A 27849-nucleotide genomic window follows, 5' to 3' on the forward strand; every position below is an offset into this window, starting at 1 on the left:
AAAATATTTAATCTAATTATCTAATAATTAAATATATTTTAAAAAAATTAAAGGCTTTTTTAATGCATTTTAAAAATTTAAGTATCTAATTGAGTGAAAAGATATAAGGACTTAATTACATTTTCTGAAAAAAATTAAAGATTTTTTACGCCTTATACCATTTTTATTTTATGTGGAACTTGGTTTTGGGTGTATAAAAGTTTGTAAATCTACAAAGAATAGTTGGGCTTCATTTTCTTTTTAGCCCAAAACTCAAAGCCTAAAATTGAAACCCTCAAAAACCCTAAAATGAGAAATCAGTATATTTATTAGGTTAGACTGGCGGACTCCTAATTTTACCATCCTCACCGAAACAGAGCTCGGGTACTCTCATCTTCAGCCGCAGCCATGGTACTTCCCCGGGTTTGTTTTCCTTTATCTTCTGGGAATCCATTTTGGATCTACTTTTTCTTTCCATAAAAGTGTTTCAAAATGGAGTTTATCAAATAGGATAAAGATTCTATAAGAACATTTGGGTTGGGAGAATTGGGATGAAAAGTTTGGGATTTCGTTTTCATTTTCATTTTCCTTTTTCTGAGAAAATTTATGGTGAAATTATGTCTATTTGGCATTTAGCGTAGTCTTTCCCATCGATATGGTACTTAAGTTATTAGTTTTGTATTGTTTCCAAGACATCTCTTTTAAATATCTGTATTTTATACTATTTTGGTTAATCAATGATAACTTTAGGATGTTTCAAATCTGTTAGTTAATAAGGACTTCAGCATTGGGTTTCTCTTAGAAATCCTAATATGAAATTTGTCGATGAGGTTGCAAAGTTAGGGTAAATGTTGTTCGTGGCTGAGCTGTTTTTTTCTTTGTTGTCAATGAAGTGTAATCTATGTATTTATTGCAGAAAGGAGTTGATAAATTTATTACATTTGGATTTTATTTTGAGAATACGTGTGGCTTTGTATTATTTTAGGTGAACGTACCTAAGACGAAGAAGACCTACTGCAAGAGCAAGGAGTGCAGGAAGCACACTTTGCACAAGGTTACACAGTACAAGAAGGGCAAAGATAGTTTGGCTGCTCAAGGGAAGCGCCGTTACGATCGCAAACAATCAGGTTATGGTGGTCAGACCAAACCAGTGTTCCACAAGAAGGTAATTCCTCTTCCCTTGTCTTTTGTCTCTTGCTTGGTGATTAGTTATATAACCAAAATATCTAGAATTCTTATGCTGCATCTTCTGATACTAGTTAGTAAAGGATGTTTAGTTATTGCTATTTCTCGATACGCTGAGAGAGGATCTAATATCTTATTCTGCATCTTCTGGTACTAGTTAGTAAGGAGTGTTTAGTTAACTCATTTTGTCATTCTGATCATTGCTATTTCTCAAGACTCCTAGCATGTTATATAATATTAATGGCATTGTATGGTTTGAATAGGCCAAGACCACCAAGAAGATTGTGCTGAGGCTGCAATGCCAGGGTTGCAAGCATGTATCCCAACATCCAATCAAGGTTTGTGCATTGAGAAAAACCCTTTGTTGACCAATGTGTTTGCTTGATGAGCTAATGTGTTGGTGTTTGTGTCTTGTGTTGTTGCAGAGGTGCAAGCATTTTGAAATTGGTGGCGACAAGAAGGGGAAGGGAACATCTCTTTTCTAAATGGTGTTTATTTATTTCATGTCATGTCATGTTGTTGGGAACCTTTTAAGACAGTATGGAATTTTTGTTTTTCTAATGTAATGTTTTCCGAGGGATATGGTGTTCTTTAAGCACTTAATAGTTAATGGCATCGTTTGATCTCATTGTCGCCATTTGTTTTAAATACTGTATTTTAATTTAATTGTTTTTGGAACTTCAATAATCTTTGCTATATTTTTCATGAACGAGGAATTGAATTTAGCACTCTTGATCCATTTTAGCTCTGGAAATTGAAAGATAAATAAGATCTCAACGCAAAACAATCTGATTAATTAAGTAAAACAGTTGGATATTTTATTTCTTTTTGCGGAGTTAGATCTTTTTGGAATTTTTTCACATTAAAGTTTGATTATTTTTCGGTTTAATTAAATTTGACAATTTTTCTTGCATTAAAAGTTTGAACTTTTTTCTTTATCTTGAAAATTTTTCGGATTTGTACCATAATATTTTTAAAAATTTAAACTTTAATATGAAAATAACTATTAAGTTTATGATTTAGTATGAAAATAATTGACAAATTGAAGGATTAATTTGAATAAATAAAATTTAAGCCTCAAAACAGTTAAAGTTTCGCTTTTTTAATACTAGGATAGATTTATCCTTGGCATAGGGTTTTTGAGGGATCATCATAGATATTTAGTTTAGTTTTTATTTATTTATTTATTTAACCACAACTGTTGTTGTTGTTTATTTTTGGGTTTGAGATTAACTGGATTGGAATTGGTGAAGCTGTTTGAATAGTAAGTTGGAATTGGGTAATATTCAAGCATTGAGTAAATTATCCAGATATAAATACGCATATAATCCATTTATGAGCTGCTGGCTGCTGCAGTAGCATTCTTCTGATAAACAAAAACTGAGTGAATAGTTTGGTTGTGCTTACTATAGCAAGAGAAACCTATCTTAATTTGGGCATCGGTCCTTTGGCGTTTTCTAAAATCCCTAGCCCGATCTCCTGTGGAGGCAGCCATGAGGACCCTATTTTCAACCACCAAACGCCTCATTTCTTGCACTAGCGCCACCGCCGTGGCCACCCATTCCCGTTCCTTCAGCTTGATACCCATGGTGATCGAGCACTCTTCCCGCGGCGAGAGGGCTTACGACATTTTCTCTCGTCTCCTCAAGGAAAGGATCGTCTGCATCAATGGACCCATCAACGACGACACCGCCCACGTCGTTGTGGCTCAGCTCCTCTTCCTCGAATCCGAAAACCCATCCAAGCCTATCAACATGTACCTCAACTCCCCTGGCGGTCAAGTCACTGCAGGTCTTTCCTTTTTTCTCACTTTCCAATCTCCAATAATACCCATTTCTATCACAATTCTCCATAATATTTTTAGTGTTGTTCTTGGTACAGGTCTTGCAATTTATGATACGATGCAGTACATTAAGTCTCCAATCAACACAATCTGTTTGGGGCAAGCTGCATCCATGGCTTCTCTCCTTTTAGCTGCTGGAGCAAAGGGTGAAAGGCGGTCCCTCCCCAATGCCACCATCATGATTCACCAGCCTTCTGGTGGATACAGTGGGCAGGCTAAAGATATGACCATTCACACTAAGCAGATTGTTCGCGTTTGGGATTCATTGAATGCTTTGTATTGCAAGCATACAGGGCAATCAATTGATATAATTCAGAAGAATATGGATAGGGATTATTTTATGACCCCTGAAGAGGCTAAAGAGTTTGGGTTGATTGATGAAGTAATTGATCAAAGGCCAATGGCTTTGGTCACTGATGCTGTTGCTAATGAACCCAAAGATAGCAAAGACAGCAAAGATAAAGGCTCCAATTAGGATTAGAGGCAGTAAGCTCTTTCTTGATTAATTGTTACTGTTCTTCAATCTTATGGTTAACTCTCTTTTAGCTGTTGATTGATGTTATGCTTCTGGAATTAATTTCTGAGATTTAGGTAGCTTGCTAGCTAATATTTCAATCAGTACTTTCTTTTTTTGAGATCATATGCATCAAGTTTTGCTCGAAAACGTTTTTATTTGAGTAAGGGATGTGCACTTTATTGGAAAGTAGACATGACTGAGGATTATATCTATTGGTATTGGATGCATGGTCTTAATGCTTTAGCTTTGAGGCTATGTCGATGGTTGTCCTGTTTTAATTTCTCTGAATGTAGATAAGCTTCTATTTGCACAATAAGTTGGATTGGAAACAAAAATGAATGTTTGATGTCTCTAAATATAGGCATCACATTTCGTGGTCTCTAAATACCTTCAACATGATTAAAATATGTTTAGTTTCCACCTTCCCTGATTGAACCTTTGTCCACCCATTTTCTCTCTTGCAGCTCTTGTTGGCTTTGAAAATATACTCTAAATTATCTGCTTACCCTGGAAATTAAACCATTAAGTGCACACAGAGTTTTCCTTGTCCTCTTCATTTGATTTAGTGAATGAATCTCTTTCTCTATATACGTATTGTTGTTTAGATGTGTTGAGCCTAATATAAGCCAGGATCTTGACCTGTTCACCTGCATTTTAGTTTCCATGTCATGTGTGATGAAGCTTCTACTGGTTGTTTATCTCTGGATTTATATTTTCAATTGCCAATTACTTAGGAGAAGATCTTTCAAGGACATTATGCAGTAGGATAAAGGTAGGTTAGTTAGTCTGAGATATCTTGCGTTTCTTAGCTTCTTAGGTTTCCAAGTGAAAGAGAAACATCTTGAGGCAGCTAGTAGGCAAGAGTATAATGTTTCCGATCTTCTTGTGGGCAAGCACTATGTCAGACGCAAGAAACGGACAACAGACGAGGGGATTTAATTCTAATTTTGTTGCCTAGAATTTCTTTGTTGGTTTAAATAGAACTTTCCTAATATCAGGATACCTTGATGTCATATTTTGTTTTCCTTGTCAGAACTTGAAGTTAGGATTTTGGCATCTTATTCCCCAATTTATAAACTATAGATGAAAATTATTTATGAATAAAACAAGTTGAAATTTCCAGTAAATTAAAGCTAGGCAGTTCCTTTAGAATTCCAAGAGGCATGGCTCCTTTGAACAAAGTTACACGTCAATTGACTCGATCCTAGACTCCAGCCAAAAGAATTTGGCATTAGATCCTGGCACCATGGACAAGAAAACTTTTGATGAGAAAATTCGGAACTTGCTTCGTAGGAAGTGACGAGTTGATGCGAAGCTGGAGCTAATGTAGGCCTTTGCTTCACGAGTTCTCACATGGAAAACAGGCAAAAACTTTTAACCAAGGCATTTCAAACTGCACAAGCGACCAGGTTGCAGACTCTGGTGTTGGTTCCAATGGTAGAAGTAGCAGTGGGCATACAATGGTCCACGATGGCAACATGGGTGGGGGGAATAGTGCCAAAAATACATCAAAATTGATTTCCTGACATACAATGGATTGAATGATCTCTTTGTTTGACTCCATAGATATGAAAAATTCTTTGCCAACTAGAATACTGTCTTTTAGGTGCCTTCTTCCACGTGTTAGTGGAGGCACAGTTTTGATTTTATCAATTATGTAAACATCGACAAAGACGCTTCTAGACACACAAACTTAGGCTACATTTGCATCTAGTAATGCATTTCTTTTCTTCGTTCGAGATGATGTGCAAAAGGCCTTTGATACAATTGTGATTTGTTGTTTGTGTCGAGCCATCGATGCAAAAAGCTTTTCTAGTTGAAAATAGAGAATACTGAACCGAAAGTGGTACCAGAGGATACGAAGGAACCGCTGTAATTGTTGGTTTAGTGGGTTGGCTTAATGATAAATTTGGCCATTAACGTTTGCATGTTTAGTTAAAATAATCTTAATTATATTTTTGAGCCATTTTTGGCCATCAATCTTTCGTTCTTTTTTCAATCTGTTTTTCTTAACAGATTTAATAAATAAAATGTATTAATCTTTCATATATTTGTCTCTGAGAAAATTTTCTCTTGAGTTAATTTTTTAGATAATTAAGTTTATTTTATTTAAATTATGAGTTATTTTTAAATTTAATGTATTATTTATTTTATTATTTTTCATCTGTAATTATTTTATTGGTTTATCTAAAATATTCCACATGAAATTTCACATCATTGCCGTTAATTTTTTTAACGGTACTCTCATTAAATCTATTAGAAAAAACAGATTGAAGAAAAGAACAAAAGTTAATGGCAAAAAAAGACTAAAAAATACAATTAGGGTTATTTTGATAAAACATATAGAAATTAGTGGTTAAATTTATCATTAAATTGAATCAACTTCCAAAGATACTTTTCACTTCAAAATTGAAAATTGCTGTTTTTTTAAGCAAGATTTTTGGGAAGAAGAAAAAAAAGGTCATCCGATGTCCTTGTGGGCAAAGCATCATTTAAGAAGCAAGAAGAGGGTACTAATTGAGATTTTGTTTTCTGTAATTTCTTTATTAGTTTATATAAAACTTCCCTGATATTAGGGTACTTTGTTATCCTTATAAGAACATGAATTTAGGTTCTGCGTCTTATTTTATTTTCTACTTAAGAGGCAAATTGTGTTGATGAATGGAACAAGTAGAAATTTTCAGTAAATTAAAAGAAGGCAACTTCTAAGAGGCGACAAGCTACTTCATTCACACAATCATTAGCAAACAAGAACCGAAATAACGTTTTTCTTAAAATCTGATACTTATGCGGTGACTCATTTCCAAATAAGAGACCGTAATACTTGGGAGATACTCGAGTTTCTTAAATTATACTCAACCAAGCCATATCTCAAGCTGAATGATGCCAACTCTTCGATTTATTTATAGGGCTAAATGCAAGTTGGCATGACGGATTTCCGCATAATTTTCTCGGTTCTTGCTAATGCTTTTTTTTTTTTTTTGGGTCCCATTCTCGTTAGGTTGATAATACATTTTCCATGAAAATCCTCCATTCCAAAGTTATTCCCGACTACAATAACACACTACTTAAGACATTCACTCAATTTCAAGACTCTAGATTATTCTGATGTTAGCTAATTGCATATAAATAGTAGTGATTAAATGGAAACAACGTTGTTAATTGAATTTGAATTTTAATAATGTGGTTCATCTGAAATGGTTCACACTGATTACAGAAACATGTATATATATCCACAATTTAAAATAAACTGAAGGTAAGTATTTCTGTTGTTGGACTTTGTTTCTCTTTCTATGTACTCCACAGGATGTAAGTGCGAATAGAGTCCTCATAAATTGTAGTATGGGATTTGATATGTAAATGGGAATGTATGATTGAAAGGAGGGACAAGGGAAGCTAATCAAGCGCAGCTTTGCTTTTACGAGCCGACATTGGTTTTGGCAATCCATCAAAAATAGCTATTGTATTGCCTACCGTTGAAACTCCTTGCAAATCAGGCTTAAGACTCCATTTGGATGCAGCTGGCCACACTGATGACAAACTGCTGCTGCTATGGTCTTGATCTTGCAAGCTAGATGTACTCAATGACTTCCTCACTGTGGAGAATCCAGCAACCACAAAACCATCTCCAAGACCTGTTGGCATGGGATTGAAACCGGCAAACTCAGCACCAGCTCCTGATTTAGTACGGTTAACAGCTTTGGTTCTCAGTGCCAAGCCTTTTGCTATTATGGTTGAATATCCTCCACCATTGGTACTGTCCTCCTTCAACAGCCTTTCAGGGGTACGAGCAGTCAAGTCTGCCTCAGATTTCTGCCGTCTTTGGACCAGTTTCTCATTTGCTTGATCAGGTCCACCATCTTTGGCTTCTACAGCAGACATTATATCTGCTATCTCATCATTAAATCCATTAGTTATGCTTCTAAACTTCCAGGGAAGCTCCCAGGGAGGGTTGGAAGCAGAGGAGGGTTTAAGGAACGGACCATCCTCCAGATGATGAGCTTCTCCTTTCCTGTATACTGCCATCTCAAAACCTTCATACCTGTTCTTTTTTTCTGTTGCTTCAAGGCCATAGTAACCTTGTAACGAGCTCATTGTTGAGGAGAGCCTTCGAGGACTTGTCTTCAGTCTCAAAGACTGGAACAATTCAGGAGGCAAATGATGCGCTGGGGTTATGTTGGTACTGCTTTGCCTGCAAAGAGTTGTCAAACAACTGATCAAAATTCGGAATCACATAACTAAGAGATGCATCTCATAGGATTTTACAGATGAGAGAAATTAGAAAGAACTTCTTACATGCATAACAACTCAGCTGAGACATTGGCTATCAATTTCTTAACAAGCAGCCTCTTAGATAATATTTCTAAGGATGCCTTTAGGGTATTAAATCTAAAGGACTATCACAATCTGAAGCCATGTCACAAGAACATAAGAGTTCTAAAATTACTGCTATGGGAACAACATAGAAATAAAGAGTATTTCTAGGCTAGGCTAAGCAGGACCATCAGTAAAATCCTAGATTTCAATCATCCAATATTCTTGAAAGCAGTTACCATAATGTAATTAACATTTGGGCAGTAATTACACTGAAATTGCAGTATGTTTGAGCAAGAAAAAGTTGTTGGATGTTGGTCCTGATGTGAAAGGTCATTACCTTAAAAGCAGTTACCATAATGTAATTAACATTTGGGCAGTAATTACACTGAAATTGCAGTTTGCTTGAGCAAGAAAAAGTTGTTGGATGTTGGTCCTGATGTGAAAGGTCATTACCTTAAAGAATTATAGAACTACTAAATCACAACATTTGCTGGAATGAAACGATTTAATAAATCCTTAAATATTATCAATTTAAATAGTTTAGCAACATTGCAATAATTCGTTTGCTAAAAGTTCTCAGACACGATAAGTGAGTGCACTTCATCAATATTAGTATTAAGATGATCTAACATAAAGTTCTTACAACATTACCATACAAGAAAAAAACATAAAGAGCATCAATTCTTCAAGTAAAGTTAGAACAAATCCGAAAATAAAGATTCAAGGCATAACCATAAGATGATACAAGAAGGCATTTCCAAAAGAAAATTTCAAGTTAATAAACTCATAACCATAAGAATGCATCGCTATAAAGCATGAGTTTAGCTGACTGTTATAAGAAACCCACTTCCTCTTGAATTAGACTAATTCTTCCAAATTGCGCTCTAAGTTAAGAAGTTCTAACATACACAGGTGCGGACTTCTGTTGTAACGAAGTCTTGGTTGACACCAAGTCCCATGTCCGATTCTTGGACAACCCCTTCCCCCTCTCCTTATCAAACAAACAAAATAAAATACACAAGTGCTAATATGAAAATGCTTATTATTTTAGCAATACATTTCATGGAGAAGAGGTTTATGTTAAAGTTCACAAGCTGGAAATGGGAAAACAATTAGTAATTGTATTAAAGAAGACATAATATATACCTCAGTGTATCAGAACCATTTGTCGAGCATGGTGATGGCGGATGCCGCCCTGTTAAAGGGATCCGGAGTGACTTAAGAGCAAACATTTGATGATCTGTAACAAGACCATTCATCTTCTTTATGTCAGCTACCTGATTATTCCACAAACATAACAACAACAACAACAATTAGTCAATTCATCACAAACCATAAACAATAAACAATAAAACACTCCAATAAGTGATTAGATTCAACTCTTAATTTACCATTACTCAATTTCTTCTTAGAAAAAATGATTTGAGAATCTTCAAAGTTCAAATATTAATTAAAGAAATAAAGAGATGGATAATAGTTACCTCAACGTCGTACTTGATAGCGACACCAGAGAGAGTGTCGAACCGGGAAATGAGATGTGTGATGAAACCGGCACGGGGTGACGACGAAGAGGGCAAGCTTTGTTTCTTTTCTTTCTCTAAAACACTGTAGTCATTGGAAATTTTACCATAGTTTTCATTCATTCGATAACTGTAGTCTCCAAATGCAATGCTATCCTGTCTCCCACTTTCCATCATCATATCCTCGTTTCCTTAAAAAAGAGGGGAAAAAACCTATTCCTTTAATTGATCCCCTCTATTTGACCTCCGGTTATGGATTGTTTTCTTTTGTTTGTTGCATCGAAATTTAAAAACTTATTGAGTATTTTCTTTCCCGATCAAACCCAAATGAAGAAGTTAAAAAAGAACAAAGAAACTCCGATTTGATGCAGACCCATTAGTCAGATAAGATAAATAGATTTAGGGAAGAAATTCCAGAGAAAAGATAAAGAGATTGCAAAGGAGAGAAATTTGATAGCAAAAGTGATTACTACTTGTCACCGCACATACATAATTTATAAACAAGACTGGACCAACTAACAAATATAATTAAAAATGCCACCGGAGGTAGTGTGGCAACATGAAAAACAATAAGCCAAATGAAGCATAAAAGTAACAAAAATCAACTAACTGAAATAGGCTGGAAATAGTTATGCATCACCATTTTATAACTAAAGAGAAAGGAGGAGGAGGAGAGGGGGGAAACGGTGAAGGAGAAAATTGTAAAATGGAATATTTTCCGGGAATATGGTTGGAACTTTGCTGTTTTCCGGAGAAAAGGAAAAATGGGAAACAGAAAACTGAAAATATCTTCGGGTATGAAAATAAACAAAAGAAATGACTTTTTTTTAAAAAATATTTTTTATTGTACTTCTTTTAAAAAATTTGGTTTGCTATTAATTTTTAAATATATTTTAATATTAAATTATTTCAAGAAATGGAGGTTGACATGGATAATTTTTAAACATAAGACTCACATGGAATCTTATTATATATCATTCTAGACATAAAAAGATATGGGTATGATCTCGGAAATTTATATTTGGATTTAGATTTGAAATTTTTAGATTTTCAAACTCATGATTTATAATTTTTAGATTTTGGAAATTATTAGTTGAGTCACCAAGTATAACACCCCTCACTTGAACCGATGTTTAATACAAATAGGTAAAGTCATAATGATTTAATCTTAGCGCTTACAAAATTTCTTTTAACAAAATAACTATTTGAACCATTTAATAATAGTCTTGTAAAACAAAATTCCAACCTTTTCAAAGGCTTAAAGATATTTTAAAAACCATATTGAATCATCTCCTAGGTGTTTGAATATGACAATTACGTGAAATGGACTTTCAGTAACTTAACATGTAATCAATGCCCTTTTGTACTATTCAAAACAACCCTGATGCCTAACAAAAAGCTATTTCTACCATCTAGATGACATTTTTGAAAAAGCTCAATTGTTTGGACAATTTTCCCTCCATTCGGAGGGCTAAAATCTATTATTTGGATCCTCTAGCTACTGCTCGAAATATTGCTAAGTAATAACACTTCATTTGTAAAATTTTTAAGACTTATGAAAATTATTTAAACACGTGAATAAATCACATGCTTAATATACACGAACCACCATTTCAAACCAATAATCCAAATTATCAAGTGATTAATAAGAATCTATATCAATTTAACTAACATCAACCATGGCACTAAGGCTAGCCATAAGTAATTCCCCAAAACAACTATCAACAACATCCAATGCCAAATATTCATATAGTAATAAAAACCTAATTTATACACAACATAAATGACTCTTTAAATACAAGCCACTAAGAGTCACAACTACATATACAGTAGTTTCATACTCTTTAAGACTAGTAATGGCATTGATGTGATCCAAGAAAGTGGGTTGGCTTCTCAAACTCTTTTCAAATCTATGCGCAAAAATAATGACACATTAAGTGAATTGCTTAGTAAAATCTCAAGAAAATAAGTTCTCTTACCTTATTACCAAGTATGAGGTGTAAGTAATTGAATTAGTCTAGCATATATAACATTAGTCAAAATACAACAAATAAGGCATGTATAAGAAAAAATATACTCAATCACAAACACATACCCATTAAGCTCATGAAAGAGAATCACATTTCTTTTACTTAAGTAATTTTCACTTAAGTTTCTTTCAATACGATTTTCATTACAGGTTTAATTGTCTAAAGAAATAATCTTTCTTATAACACATTAAGTTCACTTCACATAATTGTTCATTAAACACAATAGTGTACATATTAAGAATCATAGCCTATCAACCTTAGTAAAATAAGATTTGGACACACGGGATTACCAACCTAACTCCTTATGTATTGAACTTAAAAGTGTATCCACTTAACACACCAACACATACACATAAAAAGGGGTCTGCAATGCACATAAGTGCTATGCTATAAGACACTACATCATCATTCCAAAGCGCGTAAATCTAATTCCTATTGACATGCCAATTATATCCTAACTATTCTACCAAGTTTACAAAGACATAATTATTATTAACATCATTTTCACATCATTAAATATTCACATGAATATAATTAGTATGCATATACTCACATATCATATTTAATTTACTTAGCGCTAAAACAAGCCTCATTTCCACTTCACATGTACTCACTATCATATAACACGTAGATACTGGGAAGCACAAAAAAGTTACAGCTTGTTGCCATTTCACTTTGCTATATTACAATACACCATATTGCTCATTTAACTTAATAATAAGTCGTACTTTAATGTTAACAATGCTTAAGTCACATGGTTACTATGATTAGCCTTAACTTAGATTAACTCATTTTCTTTTGTTGAGTAAAAATAACACCTTCATTAAATCTTATTTCATGTTATCAACACAAACTTTAATACTTATTAGTACTTAACCATTTTATTGTTATTACATTAGTAATACCATCATTATAAAGTAAGAAAGTACTTGTAACATCCCTGACACCCCCTAAAAATGAGAACCCTGTCAATTCGGGTTTACACGTGTTAGAATTCTTTGAAGTAGATGAAGTAGATAAAATAGTAGTTTTTTTTATAAAAAAAATTATGAAGAAGGTAGTTGGATATTATAAGAAGTTAAAAGGGTTTTGAATTTAGGGAAATTAATTCAAGGTATGGATTAAATCGTAAAAGTGTAAGAAGTGTTAGGCCATAATGTAAACATTAGAAATAAGAAAAGACTTGAGTAGAAGGATGAGAAAAAAAAGAAGTATTAGAAGGGTAAATTGACCATGAAAATACATGGAAATGTGGATGAGATTAAGAGTGAATAGCTACCATTTGTTAGTAATGATGATGAGTTGATTTTTTTAATTAATTATTATTAATAAATTTAATAATACAAAAAAAAAAGAAAGAAGTTTATAGATATTTTGTATGGAAAGATGTAGAAAAGAAAGAAAAAGAGAAGGTTAACCTTTGTCATCTTTCATTTTCTTTCCTAGTTTGTCTCTTCCATTTCTACCAAGTTTAATTTTCTTGAATTTAGTCCCTTTTCCTCTATTTCTAAACCTTTCAAGCTTTAAACTTCAAATTTCTTCATAGATTTTTAGTGAAATCACAAGAACAACTTCACGACAAGCTAAGTCTCTTGTGAAGTTAGCTAGAATACATATTTGAGGAGAGAGAAGAGAGAAGTTAAGGATTGAGAAAGTAAGGTAAGTTGATGAAGTTTTTTTTAGGGATTTCATGTCAATCTCATTATAAGTGCATGGAAATAGTATGTGATTATTGTTTTGATATTAAATATTGTGTATATGTGTTGTGTTAATGAAGAGAAAGAGAACAGAGGTGAAGAGCAAATTGTGGATAAAGGCAAGGGAATTTTAAAAGAGTGAAGAAGAAGAAAAATGACTTATTCCAAGTGTTTGATTGTAAGTATATTAAGAATTTTACTTATTCTAATTAAACCCAAAATGAAAACTTGATAAATTGGTTTATTGATATTCATAGGATTTATGTGTATATGGAAATGATGAGATGTTTTATGAAATTTATTTGAAACTGAATTTGTATTCTTATAATGCTTTGAAAAGTGTACGTGTAATGAAATTAGAGAAAAGTGACTAAATTGAAAAGAGTGTAAAAGTTAGATTGGTGAAATGGTTACTGATATAAAATATTTAAGGGAAATGTTGTGTTGATAAAATAAATGTCAAAGTGTAATTTGATAATTGTTGGTTCTATATAGATAGGGACTAAATTGTAAGAATAGTAAAGTTTGAATTGTTTTATTTGTTGAGAAAATGTAAATAAATTGTATAGTTTAAATGCCCTTGTAGACAAAATGAGAATTAGTAGGATATAGATGACATTCCATTAGGAAACATTTTATGGGTGCAAGTGTTAGTGGCACTACGGTGCAAGTGATAGTGGCACTTTAGTGCAAGTGACAGAAGCACAATTGTGTAAATAACATTTGCACTCTAGTGCAAATTATCGACTTTTCCATATATTTTGTATGTTCTATTGAGTTTACAGTTGGGCATTAGATTTCAAGGTAATTAAATTTAGTATTTAAAATGATAAGTGATTTGTGGGTTGTTTTTTTTTTTTTTTTGATACCTTATTATAGATGCTATCTAAATAAGTCTATATATATGGAGGTAATAAATCAGAAGTTTAGATACTAATCTATTGTAATTTGATATGTCAAATTAGGCTCTCTATTACATTTGACGAGCTTATTCTTAAGCAGTTTAAAGGTATTTTCTGTGTTTTTACTTAGTTTTAATCCTTTGTTTTAATAAGTGAATTAGTGTATTTTATGCTACTTTTGAGACCCGAATAGGCCAAATGCGTCATAGGGGCCCTAACGGTTGGTTGAGTGTTGTAGAGAGTCAATGGTGGCCCGAACGTGAATGAAAGCACCACCTAGAATGGGGTATCACAATATTAAAGCATAGAAGTCGTGATACCTCTAACAGTGCTGAAATAAAGAGGATTGATGCCATCTAAAGTGGTATCAAGATACTCGACCTCCCAAGGCTTTTCCATTTCAAGACCGACGTAGGTATCACGATATCCTTAAAGAAAGGAGACAAAAAAAATGAATGCAGGGGTAGTCCTTGTCCAACTCTATTACCAATAAAAACACACGCTGAGGGGAATTTTGGGTACAATTTTTTAGGTTGTAATCAGAACAAAAAGCCTTCTTTTGGCCGAGTGAAAAGAGACTTTACACATTATTCAACTTTTAACATCTTTTAGGGTTCAAGCTTTTTCTTTTCTAGTTTTATGTTAAGTTAGTTAGTTGGTTGAAGTTACTATAGCTTGGTGTTAATTGCCTTTTAATACTTCAACTTTCTTTGTATTCACACCTTAATCCTTGGTTTAATATCATTCGGCTTCCTTTCATTTTATTTGTTAAAAATAATTTCTTTAGTATTTTTATTCATCTATCTTACTACCATTGTTGTGTTCTCCTAGCTTTTGCAAGAAAGCTTGAGTTTTTATTACTTTGCTTTTAGTTTAAGTTAATGTCATTTTTGTTTGATTATTTTCTGTTAGTGAGTTTAGATATGAGCACGAGTAGCTAAATCCTAAGCGGTTTGTTGATGAAAATGTTGGTTAGTTGATTTTTGGGTTTAGGGACTAAATTGTAAAATTTAGACCAAATCGAATAGAATTCAAAAATTAGGATTGACGCCCCTAAGATAAAATTTAGATAAGTGAGATCACAAGGAGATCTTATCAGGTATAAAATTGATCATCCCATGTTAGTTTGGTGAGGTCGAGAGATAAACTGGACTAATTTGTCTAATTTGGTAAAATTGGGCCTGTGAGGTAAAATTGAGCCAATTTAAGAGTATTAGTGATTTAGATCCCCAATCCAAAGGTTAATTGACAACATGGAAATCAACCAACCGCTGCCTGTTATTGAATTTGTTAATTTCATATGTTTGCCATGAATCATGTATTAAATGGGCCTTGTGGGTTTATTCATTTATTGGGTACAATTATACATGTTATTTAGACTTGTAACTAACTCATATAATTTCTCCAACCCAATAATCAATTTTCTATTTCCAAAATATTATTTATTTTAATTCACTCAATTAAATTAGTTCCTCAACCCAATTCTAATTATGTTAAAGTCATGACGACTTTATCGTACTAGAACCTCTGAGTAAATAGATTTAATTGTATTGTTCAATAAAATTATGATAACTAAATAATTTAATTTCCAATTCAAACTTAAATGATTTAATTACAATTAATTGAATGATAATTCAAAGAAATTAATTTAATATCTAAATTATCTCTTGCTTTTAGCGAGAAAACGCATTCACTGCAGAAAATAATACTATCTAAATATTCGTTTTCATTTATTCATCACATCAATTGAACATATAAAATTAGGGCTCAAATAATTTGTAATTAAATACTGACTCCAAGTCTATTAGTTACAATATTATTTAGTCATAAAGTTAATTCACTAAAAGTATCATAACTGAACTCTCACTTATTTTATACCATTATGAAAGCAAATTTAATATATGCTCGTTCATTGAACTTGTCATATGTGTGGTACCCTCATAAGATATCCTTAATCTCTTTGAGTTAAATTCATTCACGCAATATAATTCTATTTTATCTTATGGCCATGTTACTTTTTTATCAATCATGTAATGCTAATGAGTGGATACCTTTTACCCTTTATTAGGCTAAGAATTATACTATTGTAAATGAAGTCATGCCATGCAAAAGTCGTATACCCAACATACCAGCTTTCGGTTCTATTACAAACTGAACTCAAGTTTTCAATACATCAAAATGTACGAGTCACGTAAGCATAGTTTGTCACTTACTTAGGATTGAGATAAGTCATACTATAAATGTCACAAGTAATTAAATCCATAAACGAGCTTGTTTAATGTATTGTCATTCCAAACAATCACATTTATGTCTCTATCTTTTAGGAGTTATCCGCTTGATACCCAAGGCAATGTATCTCCCTAATTGAACTTGATAGATGGCATAATAATCCTTGAATCGATTTGCTTAATTTCAATTTTGTAAACTATGGACCATTTAAATTACCTACTAATATATGTTGTCTTCTTGTATTATGATCCGACTACATGGTACAAATTAATATTAATTAAACGTTAGGTAAGTAGTGAGCCAATATTTTTGCTTATTCATTTTGCTTTGCATGCAAAAACCATTGTGGAAAAATACGAATTATATTAATATAAATGGAATTTTATTAAACCATTATGTTCAAAAAATTACTCACATATGACGGGAAACTACACTAAGGGCACTATATCCTAATAGCCATCACCTAATTTTTTTATAAAGTCTAAAATATATAAAAAAAAAAAAATTTTCTAAAATTCAAGTGATGACATAGCACAAACTTAGAGTGCTCCGTCATCATACCTTAACAGAATCCAAGTTTGATGACCAATTTGAGTAAAATTGTCAAGTTCCTGGACTAATGTAGATAAAAAAAAGTTTAAGGACTAAATTGAAATAACTAAATATTACTTTATCCCTAAAAAATCTAAGAAAAAAAGTAAAAATTTGCTCGAAAGTAATAATTAGAAACTCATGATTTCGAGTGAACATTTTTTTTGATCAAAACCAGGGTATTCATCACCAGTAGCATTGACTAGTTCCCTCTTTGCGAGTGGTTTTCGAAGAGGTAAACGGATGGATATAAAATGTACTTCATTCCCATTCGAGTCAACATATTTAAATTACTACAAACTTAATTATATTTATGTATAATGAATATTATTGCAATTAATTATAATAAATATAAAGTAAATAATAACATTAGTGTCACATGCAAGTTGCAACTCCTATATGATTAAGATTCAAGACCCTTTGATAGCAAGATAAATTCGCATTTTTATTATATTTATTTTTGGCTAATTATCGAATAAAATGCTATTAAATTTTGGTTTTTTTTATCAGGAATAAAATTGGTATGCTGAATTCAAACTCTTACAAAAAATGGCTAAATTGGAACAAAAAACGGCTAAATTGAAACAAAAAATAAAGAGGAGGGCTTGATTGAAATATTGAAGATTTAAAGATGGTTGGATAAAGATTGAATGATTGAAGATTTTTAAAAGAAGTGACTGGATAAAGATTGGAGGATTTTTTATATTGTTAAAATTCTGTAATTAGTTTAAATTTAATCTCTAGTTTAAATTTGATTTTTAAAATTTTGATTTATTTAGTAAAAATATTTAGGAAAAATCTAGCTAAATTTTATCTCACTTGGCTCCTAGAAATTAAATATAATTCTTTCTTTTTTTTCTTCCTGCGTCTATTCTATTCTGCATTCTCAATTTATTTCTTTTACTTTCAACAACTTTGGCTTATTTGACTCCACAAGTCCCCTCCCCTTTCCACTTTCCACAATTCCATTTAATCCATTTTTTTCAAACATGATTCTTTTGTGAGATATGAACCTACACTAAATACTTTATGACTAGGTATTCGCTATCTGTCCGGTATATGGGATAGTACAAATTCGTCCCTTAAAGTTGATTCGATTTCAATTTTAAAAGTACGCGTTGGGTTGGAATTGTTTGGCGTATAATTAGGAAGTTGAGTTGGTCGTGTTGTATTCAAAATCCCTCAAACAAATTCGTGTGTTCAATTGGAAAATTTTAGTTGGATTTCGTCAAGGGAGATAAAGATCGGATTTAAACGACCCAGACGTTTGAGGCCGTTAATTTGAGTTGGGCTTTTCAGATCGCAAGGCTGTCGGAGTCTTAAATTACGGGTATGTGCCACGTGGGTAGAAATTCGACAAGGGTCGATTTGCAGGTCGTACCAGAATCGATTATGAGAGGAAGAGTTAGTGGTTTGAGGCGTTCTCAATTATTATAACCAACTTATCGGTTGAAAGAGAAAAAACTATTTTTCAAGGATCGGTTCAAGTTCGGAGTATACCGAGACTAAGTCTAAGCTTTAAAAATATTTAATTTACCAATTTATTTTATTTCGCTTAATTAATTTTCCCATCACATTTTTTTTGCTTTATTTTATATACATATATACATTTCTTTTAATATTATTATCTTTATCAACTAAAATCCTCTTTTATTTTCCAACATTGCAAACGCACAGGTCGTGGGCACGAATGTTACCACGATAGTAATTCTGATCATGAGAAAAGGCAAAATTAGATAACCAGTCCCTATGAATTTGACCCTACTACTCTATATTTCCATTTACTATTATTTTATCGTAAAAACCTATATTTAGTGGTTTCGTCGCCCGTCACCCGCTAACTTAAGTTCCTTCAAAATCACAGTCACATTAATAAATAATGACCAAACCTAACCTATATTTAGCACTTTTATCTTCCTACTCATACTTGTATTTTATTTTTTTTTCCATAATTATTGAAATAAAAAAATCATATAATATAGGATGTTTCAAATATAATTATATACATGAAGAAAATACATAGAAGAATGATCAAATTTGATGAAAAAAAGAAAAGACAAGTAGCCATTAATAATGACATCAAGACTGAAAAAACCACAACTCAACTGAAATAAAACAAAAACTAGCAAAACTAGGAAAATGAAACAAATGGGTAGTTTACTAAAAAATGCCCATTTCTAAAATTATTTACAAAAATGGGCCAATTTTTTGCTTATTCATCGGAAAGGTCTAAATTCCCCGAAAGCGCATCCACGTCAGGGCGAAGTCAGGGGATGTGTCAGCAAAACACATCCCTGGGGGAGTATTTTGTCCATGTTAGCACAAAGCGCTTCCTTGAGGGCACGCTTTGTGCTGACGTGGACAAAACGCTCCCCCACGGACCCGTTTTTCCCCACTCCAATGGTCATTTGACCATTTGACCTCCAACGGTAAAAATATATATATATAAAAGGCCCCCTTTCATTTTTTCAGACAAAAGTCCTCTCATAATTCTCTCTAAATTCTCTTAAATTTCTCTTATATTTTCTCAAAGCTCTCTTTAATTTTTGCAAAAAAGCTCTGTTTAAAATTTTTTTGAATTAATTTTTTTAAATAAAAAAATATTTGATCGTGTTAGCAAAGGGCGGAGAATTAATTCGTCTCGATAATAAATATATCTCCGTCTATCAAATGACAATGGTAAATGATAATTTTAATTAATTTTTCAATACTATTTAATTTTTTTATTTATATTTATATTTTATAATTTTTTATAACAGTCTGTAGATCGGGTGTTGCAATGCTATATCTGTCATATGTCTGGTCCTCCATCGCCGTTGATAGAGAATTACCTGCGGGATGCAGGTTTTTGGCACGTGGCCACGATAGGCCTGGGGTGCAAGTTGGACTCGAAACTAATCAGTGCATTAATAGAGAGGTGAAGACCCGAGACGCACACTTTCCATCTTCCATGCGGAGAGTGTATTATCACTCTGGAAGACGTGCAATTGCAATTGGGATTGCTGATAGATGGGTACGCAGTCATCGGGTCCACTCAATCTGTTGATTGGGGAGCCGTATGCTACGAGCTTTTGGGTGTTATTCAGGATAATATTAACGGAGGTCGAATCAAGATGGGCTGGTTACGAGACACATTCCCAGAGCCGAATAATGATTCAACTGAACTAGAAAGAATACGATATGCTCAGGCATACATTCTTGAGATGATTGGAGGTTATCTGATGCCAGACTTATCACGAAACCGATAATATCTGAGGTGGCTGCTGAAACTCATTGATTTTAAAGCACTTGGTGAATTTAGTTGGGGGTCTGCCGTGCTGGCAACATTGTATTGGGAGATGTGCGAGGCGACGCGACCGAATAAAGCCAAAATCGGAGGTTGCCTATCATTATTACAATCATGGGCACGGTTTCACTTTTCATTTTTATGTCCTCGAGTGAACCACCCATATACATTCCCACTGATAACGATGTAAATTTTATATTAGATTTTACAATTATCACGTAGATTTATAATATAATTGTATGCTAAAAATTTATTTAATTAGGTGGAACCATTCGACGAGTTATGTTGGAATGCTCACCTCTCTTGAAGATATACAGCTTCTATTAGAGCAACAGTCGGAAGCACAAGTAAGTATTAAATAAAATATATATACATAATAAAATAGTTGTTTCGTATTTAGTATTTAGTATTTAGTATTATGTATATAACTAATATTTCTATCATGTTCATATAGTTTCAATGGACACCATACGAGGATCCGGTAATTCAGACAATAATTTCGGATGAATTTTTTTAAAATCTGAACATTTGGCATGTGAAGGTCTAATTGGTCAACTATGCTATCGTGGAGATGCACCAGTCAGATAGAGTATTGCGGTAATTTGGATTTCGACAATCAATTTCCGTGGAACATTAGGTGCTCGATGATGAGCAAAAAGTCGAATTACGGCTATTGAATATGGATTGGTCGAGATACTAGTCAAAATATATCGAAATGTGAGAAAATTGGTATGATTTTATACCTACTCGGGAGCCGATCATCGTTCCTGAGTTAGTGTGCGTGCCAAAATACATGCCATGGTTTAGGATCCATGGCAAGCCATATTTACTGTCGGAAGAGGAGAGGCGACGGCAAATTTGTGCCCAAAGAGAACGACGAGGCCTTTGAAGTCCAAGAAGAAGGGATGACGATGCGGGCCTTTTTTCTCAACAGCGCCCACACAGTCACCAAGCCCAACACTTCAACCGACTATGCCCATATCACAGCCTTTTCAGATTATGCCAGGTGCATATCCTAAGCCTTATATGTATCCTAACCCTTATATGTTTCCTTTTCCTATTCTTATGGCAGGTTGGAATGCATGGCCCGGTTCATCTCTGTTCCCGATTACTCTAAGTCAACCTTCGATCAATAAGCCGTCGTTGTATGAGGGATCGCACGAGGCACCGTCGGGGAGCCGTTCTTTTTACCAATCCCCATCGCCTTATGGGATTCAAACACCTCCACATTTATTATTCTATCAAGATAGTCATCCTCCCAACACCCGCAACCAGATCCCTTATCGGAGGAACCACAATCCCCGCCGGAGCAACCACAACCCCCACCAAAAGCTAAACCAATGAGGAATCCAGTGCGTAACCGACGACAACCCCCATGTGGCACTGATTCCGACCAACACCAACATTTATTTTTTTTAATATATTTGTACAAAGTTTTTTTATATTATTTCATTTAATAAAATAAAAAGTTGTTTTTAATATTTTAATTGTAATTTACTTTTTATAATTTTAATAAAATAAATGTTCTTTTGAATAAGACAATATTTTAAATATTTTAATATTTTTAATAAATTATAAATAATGCAACATAATTTTATTACAACAACTATCAGCTATTCCGATTTGGACATGATCGAGTTGTATAGCCTGTGTTCCTATACCATCCGCACAACTTCTGTTGGTTCGTCGTTTATCGGATATCCATATTGTTACGTATTCTAGTCGAGCAAGCCGATCATTTGGTTTGCGATGCAATTCTCTATCTAGTAATAGCTTAAACAAACTAAGCGATACAGACGACCACTTACGTTCATCTGGGACCGTGGGAATACGTGTCTCCACACGGTGTACATGTATTCTATTTTGTACACTTCGTTGACATAGCTCATTGGATCCAGACGGAGATTCTGACAAGCTGCAATTACATGAGCGCATGGATAACGTAGTGCGTCAAACGTCCCATAGTCGCAGTTCCTATTTTTCAAGTGTACCTTGGTTCGGTCTATTAAACTCCGTCACATGAAACCATAGGTTGTCATGATAGTGACATACTGTGTGCATGGTGTTGGCACGTGCCTTCGCCTTGTTAATTTCTTGCAATACCTTCGCGCACCATACATGGCCTCCCTACATTTGGCTTTTATAACTCGCAGCTTGCTTTGGAAATAGTGCCGCTAAACGAAAATATGTCTCTCGCACAACCGATGTTACTGGCAAATGACACGCTCCTTTTAGAACAGAATTTATGCACTCAGTCAGGTTTGAGGTCATATGACCATATTGTAGGCCGCCGTCGTATGCTTGTGTCCACAGTTTGAAAGGTATGTTACAGAGGTAGTTTGTGCCTTCTTCGTTAACTGAACGCAAAACCGCCAACATCTCATGAAAACGGTCCTTACTTATTTCATACCTTGCCAATATAAGTTGATAGCGAAAATTACATACCACTCTTCCATTCAGAATAAATTGAATATTACAAATGAAATTTTATTAATAGAGATTAAATACCCATGTTTATCACTTGCCGTCGTTCATTTGTAGATCGATATTACCTGTAGTAGTTAGACGTAATGTGCCTTAGGCAATACCGATGGTGTGTGTGATGCCATTGGCTTCTCTGTCGCTCAATTACGGCTAGTATTCCAGTGTTTCGATCTGATATAACGCAGATATCAGGTTAAGGGCAGACATGCCTCCTTAACCTAGAAAGAAAGAAATCCCAGTCATCAGCTGACTTTTCCAGTGTTATTACAATCACAATTGGAAGGATTCTCTCACTGTCATTCTGTACCATAACTAGCAATAGCCGATGGGTATATTTACCATACATAAAGGTACCGTCAATTTGTACCAATGGCTTGCAGTATAGAAATGTGTCCCGACATTGCTTAAAGCTCCAGAATCGATGCTTGAACACTTGGCATCCATAGAGCAATCGGTCGTTGAAGTACACAGGTGCCGTTTCAAGGTCTATTATGCAACCTGTGACATATCTCTCCAGCACCTGACACTACTGCCACACTTCATTATATGAAGTGTCCCACTTACCATGCATCTTTTCCAATGCCTTCGGCTTAGCTATCCAAACCTTGCGGTAAAAGGGCGTGTACCTCAATTGGCGACAAATATTGGCAATTAAGATCGGCACCGAAGTCTTAGGATTTGCCTTCACTGTCGGTAGTATTAAGCTAGCTAACATATCTGAATCCATCTTGGGATGATCTTGTGAAACACCTGTCAACGAAGTACGTTAAATAATGCAACATTACGTAATAACAGTATTATTCAAAAACTCTAAACACCTAGTGACACTATACCGCCAACATATGTATGTGGACCTTTGTACTTTTTTATCTTCTACAAGCCTGTCCTTTTCCTCAACGAGACCATGATTTTCCATAGACATGTACTGTCTTACACTGCACACTTGGCCTCAAACTTATCGAATTTGGATTTAACCACGTTGTAGTTAACCTCGTTCATAATGCTATGTTGTTTCAATGCATCAAGAAAACTATCCTTATTGGAAAACTCCCTACCAACTTCCAATTCAACCGAATCCATTGACGAACTTGTACGGTCACGCCTTCTGTGTGGTAGATCTGGAAACTCTAATGCATCATCTTGAGATAGATTGGTATTATGCATGTGGCTGGAGGTGAGTACGCCTTGAATCATAGATCTTCTTCTTCTTTATCTGAACCCCCTTCAACATCTTTAGGTATGGTTGAAACAAGCTCCGGTTCAGAAAATAATGCAACTTCTGCACTATCGCGGCCCGGCTCTTGAGGTGGATCCACATCGGACTCATCATTCAACCCACCATCATTTGCAACGAACGAGGTCCCCTCGCTGGTGGATGTCGTAGGGAGTACATCATCCCTTTTTGTAGACGTTTCATAACGTCCCCAATCAGATGTAGATTTCCAACCACTAGAAGTTGATGTCATTCCCCAGTACGTATTTCTAGTATCAAACATCGACCTACCGAGGTGCATGTCCCATCCACTAACAGAGTGTCGTGCAGGGGTTGTGTATTCCATACTACTACTAAACAGGGTGCTTTCGTGTTTTGCCACCCTCTAACGGAGTGTCGAGCATGGGTTGTGTATTCCTCTCGAACAATAGTAGATGTTGAAGTGGCAAATACATCATTTGGTGATAAAAATTGTACATATAACTCAAGATAGGGTGATCCACTAGCAATATGAGTCTGCACCATTACTTTCAAGCTACGAGGACCTTTGATGTCGAATGAGTCATATCTCACGGGATCAACCGAAGCACAAAATTGATACTTAATAGACAAAACTTTCATTGGCATCGTTTCGAAGATTTTACGCCTAATTTTTTTACGAAGTTCTGTCAAATCTATGTTCTGGTTAAAAACCAGTCGCGCTGTGCTCTCCGATAAAAAAATAACGCCATCCTTCGTGTCACGGACCTCACCATCATAGTAAATAACAACACTAATATGTTCACTCATCTTCAGTTTCTATTCTACGTTAGCCTCAATTTCTCTTGTTGTAACTTATGCAACCTGAGAATGAAATTTGACTTATTTATAGTCAAGGCCAAATAGGAACTACTGTAGCAAAAGAGCATCCACGTGGGAGTTTTTTTCAGTAATTTTGCTGACAATACATCCTGCTTGAAGCGTTTTGGACATTATTTGTTCAGGAACGTGTTCTCAAAATTATTTTTTCAGATACTACTGTAGCAAAAGAGCGTCCACGTGGGAGCTTTTTTCAGTAATTTTGCTGACAGTGCATGCTGCTTGAAACGTTTTGGACACTATTTGTTCAGAAACGTCTTCTCAAAATTATTTTTTCAGATACTACCGTAGCAAAAGAGTATCCACGTGGAAGCTTTTTTTAGTAATTTTACTGATAGTGTATTCTAATTTAATTAAATAACCCTAAAAACCTTAAACCTTAATTTAATTGATTTTTTAAATTAATAGTTAATTTAATTAATTAACCATAAACCCTAATTTAATTAACCTAAAACCCTAAAGACAATAAACTACTAAACTCTTAAAATCCTAACCTAAACTTTAAAACAATAAATCCTAATTTAATTAATTAACCCTAAAAATCATAAACCCTAATTTAATTAATTTTTTAAAATTAATAGTTAATTTAATTAATTAACCCTAAGCCCTAATTTAATTAGCCCTAAAACCCTGAACACAATAAAATCCTAAACTCTTAAAACCATAACCTTAAACCTTAAAACCTTAAATCAAGCACAAAAAATCTTAACCCTAAAAAAAAGGGCAAAACGCTCCCCTAGGAATGCGTTTTGCTGACACATCCCCTGACTTCATGCTGACGTGGACGCGCTTTCGGGGAATTCGAACCTTTTCGATAAATAATCAAAAAATTGGCCCATTTTTGTAAATAATTTTGAAAATGGGCGTTTTTTAATAAATTACCCACAAAGCAAACCAAAAAAAAAATTCATCTTTTTCTAAGCCACGTCCAAATTTAAAAGAGCAAAGGAACTATTTGATGAATTCCTACCCATTTGAGTAAAATTAATTTACTTTAAAAAATTAAAAATTATTTGATTTTTGAATAAACTCGAATAAGTAATTTTTTCAATTTTATTAAATTTTTATAACTCAAAAATTAAATAAACTGAAAAATAAATCAATGTAAATATCTTTAGGACTTGTTATTTCAAAATAGTAAATGAGCATAAATTAAAAAAATAACCTTCAAATCTTTTAAAAATTGGAAATTATATAAAATTTTAAAAGATTATATAAAATGTTAAGTTAAAAATGTTTAAAGTTTTTTTTTCAAAATGATAAATTTGATATGTTAAATAAGTAATTATCAAATCTAAATTATCATATTAAATTATTTTTCTTATTATTTTAGTTTGAAAGTGTTTTCAAATATTAAGCCAAATAATTTTGAATTCGAGCATTTAACATTTTTTTAATTTAATTAAAATTTCAATTCACTCTAATCGATTTGATAAATTTTAAATTAAATTAAAATTATAGAATCTGACTCAACAACTCACACATATTTTGCTACAAAAATATTTAAATTATGATACAATATCAAATTTCATATCAAATCAATTGTAAATACAAAGTCACACATATTTTGTAATTGATTCATTTTAGTCCCTAAACTCAAGATAAACATAACTTTCGATCTAGAGCTTTGGATTAAAATTTGATTGTACACATACTCATTAGGGATCTCCTACATTCTATTCCAATCGAAATTTCATAAAAATTTTTGTATTTTATTCAGTTTGGTCTCTAATGTATGAAACTAACAATTAAGCTTTACAATTTAGTCCTTTTCATAATCTAAGCTTAATTTCTATCAAATTCACATCAAATTCATCCATTTCTCAAAAATGGAAACTTTCAAAAACTTTAATAGTTTCACAAATTGGTACATGGACTAGCGAAATCAAGCTTTCATGATTCAAAAATATTTTTAATTACTAACTCCTTTATTTATATAAATAAATTAATAATTATATAATTATATAATAAAACATATTTTTTATATTTATCATTATGTTAAATATATTTTATTTTTAAAACATCAACTAATTTTTATATTTTCTTTATATATAATATTTATATGTCAAATATTTATTTTCTCCACCTACATTGTGGGTATGGTGATTTCTAATATTATAAAATCAAATAATTATTTCAAATATCATTATTAACTTTATATGTAAATAAATATTTCACATAAAATTATATTTACTAAATATAATGATATTTGAATTAATTATTTGATTTTATAATATTAGAAATCACCATACCCACAATGTAGGTGGTGAAAATAAATATTTGACATATAAATATTATATATAAAGAAAAATATATAAAAATTAGTTGATGTTTTAGAAAATAAAATATATTTAACATAATGATAAATGATAAATATAAAATATATAATTATTTTATAATCATTATTTTATTTATATAAATAAAAAGTTATTAATTAAAAGATAAATTAAAACAAATAAATTACAATAAATTTACTAATTACAATAATTAAAAACTTGAAACAACATGATATAAAAAATACAAATATGCTTTTAAGAGAAATTGAACTTGAGTCTCAAGGATGAAACAACTATTATTTGACTATCTAACCGAAAAGCTAATACATTAAAAGAAAACGATTTTGTAAAGTGTTTTTAAAAAAATGTTTTTCCTAGGACGCATCTTCGGTTTCTCTATCTAAAATAACTTATTTTCCTAAATTTTAGGAAAAAAACCTAAAACCCTCATTTCGTTTTAAAATCGACATATTTACATAATTAAACCAATAAATTATAATATATTATTATATTATGTATTAGTAATTGGGAAATTATTTGATAAACTATCAATGGAGTTTTAGACTCTACAAGCGAGGTCAAGGGATTGACAAGTATCTCATAGAGTATAGTAAAATATTTTTAAAAAAAGACATAAGTCAATTTTTAAGTTTACTTAAGGAATAAAAAAATATACTACTAGTGTATTAAATACTCACCATTAATAATATACTAATTTAGTATATCGTTTAAGGTTGGATTAGGTAACCAATTTCAATTTCAGTAATAGTTATATAATATGTTATTATATTGACTTTGAAGTTCAATTTATAGATTTTAATAATTATTAATCTGATAATTGCTGTCCAAGAACCATAGGGGAGTAGATTAATTAATAAAGTTTATTATGGTTATTTAGTTATAAAGTTGAATTTTTCATATT

General features: G+C 32.8%; 3 protein-coding genes across 3 annotated transcripts; 2 read left to right on the forward strand and 1 right to left on the reverse strand.

The window, feature by feature from the left end:
• Positions 1–230: 230 nt before the first annotated feature.
• LOC108478075 (60S ribosomal protein L44) lies at positions 231–1851 on the forward strand. Its single transcript, XM_053023581.1, has 4 exons — positions 231–390; positions 965–1144; positions 1428–1502; positions 1590–1851. Exons 1-4 carry the CDS (start codon positions 388–390, stop codon positions 1647–1649), a joined length of 318 nt encoding a protein of 105 aa, XP_052879541.1. The 5' UTR covers positions 231–387; the 3' UTR covers positions 1650–1851.
• Positions 1852–2350: 499 nt separating this feature from the next.
• LOC108476855 (ATP-dependent Clp protease proteolytic subunit 2, mitochondrial) lies at positions 2351–3710 on the forward strand. The gene is made up of 2 exons (XM_017779217.2): positions 2351–2955; positions 3046–3710. The coding sequence occupies exons 1-2, from the start codon at positions 2658–2660 to the stop codon at positions 3480–3482; spliced, it is 735 nt and encodes a 244-aa protein (XP_017634706.1). The 5' UTR covers positions 2351–2657; the 3' UTR covers positions 3483–3710.
• Positions 3711–6679: 2969 nt separating this feature from the next.
• LOC108477459 (uncharacterized) lies at positions 6680–10176 on the reverse strand. Its single transcript, XM_017780008.2, has 3 exons — positions 9323–10176; positions 8988–9118; positions 6680–7716 (listed from the first exon to the last, which is right to left on the reverse strand). Exons 1-3 carry the CDS (start codon positions 9539–9541, stop codon positions 6921–6923), a joined length of 1146 nt encoding a protein of 381 aa, XP_017635497.1. The 5' UTR covers positions 9542–10176; the 3' UTR covers positions 6680–6920.
• Positions 10177–27849: the final 17673 nt, after the last annotated feature.

This window comes from Gossypium arboreum, chromosome 12 (assembly GCF_025698485.1).
Source record: "Gossypium arboreum isolate Shixiya-1 chromosome 12, ASM2569848v2, whole genome shotgun sequence".
Taxonomy (NCBI): Eukaryota; Viridiplantae; Streptophyta; class Magnoliopsida; order Malvales; family Malvaceae; genus Gossypium; species Gossypium arboreum.

What these genes read in the sequence shown, in the direction of transcription:
- LOC108476855 (XM_017779217.2), top strand. Translation starts at nt 2,658, where the DNA reads ATGAGGACCCTATTTTCAACCACCAAACGCCTCATTTCTTGCACTAGC. An exon ending in TGGCGGTCAAGTCACTGCAG is followed by an intron (nt 2,956 to 3,045) that starts GTCTTTCCTTTT and finishes TTCTTGGTACAG; the next exon opens with GTCTTGCAATTTATGATACG.
- LOC108477459 (XM_017780008.2), bottom strand. Translation starts at nt 9,541, where the DNA reads ATGATGATGGAAAGTGGGAGACAGGATAGCATTGCATTTGGAGACTAC. An exon ending in CTATCAAGTACGACGTTGAG is followed by an intron (nt 9,119 to 9,322) that starts GTAACTATTATC and finishes TGGAATAATCAG; the next exon opens with GTAGCTGACATAAAGAAGAT. An exon ending in AATGGTTCTGATACACTGAG is followed by an intron (nt 7,717 to 8,987) that starts GTATATATTATG and finishes AACTCTTTGCAG; the next exon opens with GCAAAGCAGTACCAACATAA.
- LOC108478075 (XM_053023581.1), top strand. An exon ending in AACCAGTGTTCCACAAGAAG is followed by an intron (nt 1,145 to 1,427) that starts GTAATTCCTCTT and finishes TGGTTTGAATAG; the next exon opens with GCCAAGACCACCAAGAAGAT. An exon ending in TATCCCAACATCCAATCAAG is followed by an intron (nt 1,503 to 1,589) that starts GTTTGTGCATTG and finishes GTGTTGTTGCAG; the next exon opens with AGGTGCAAGCATTTTGAAAT.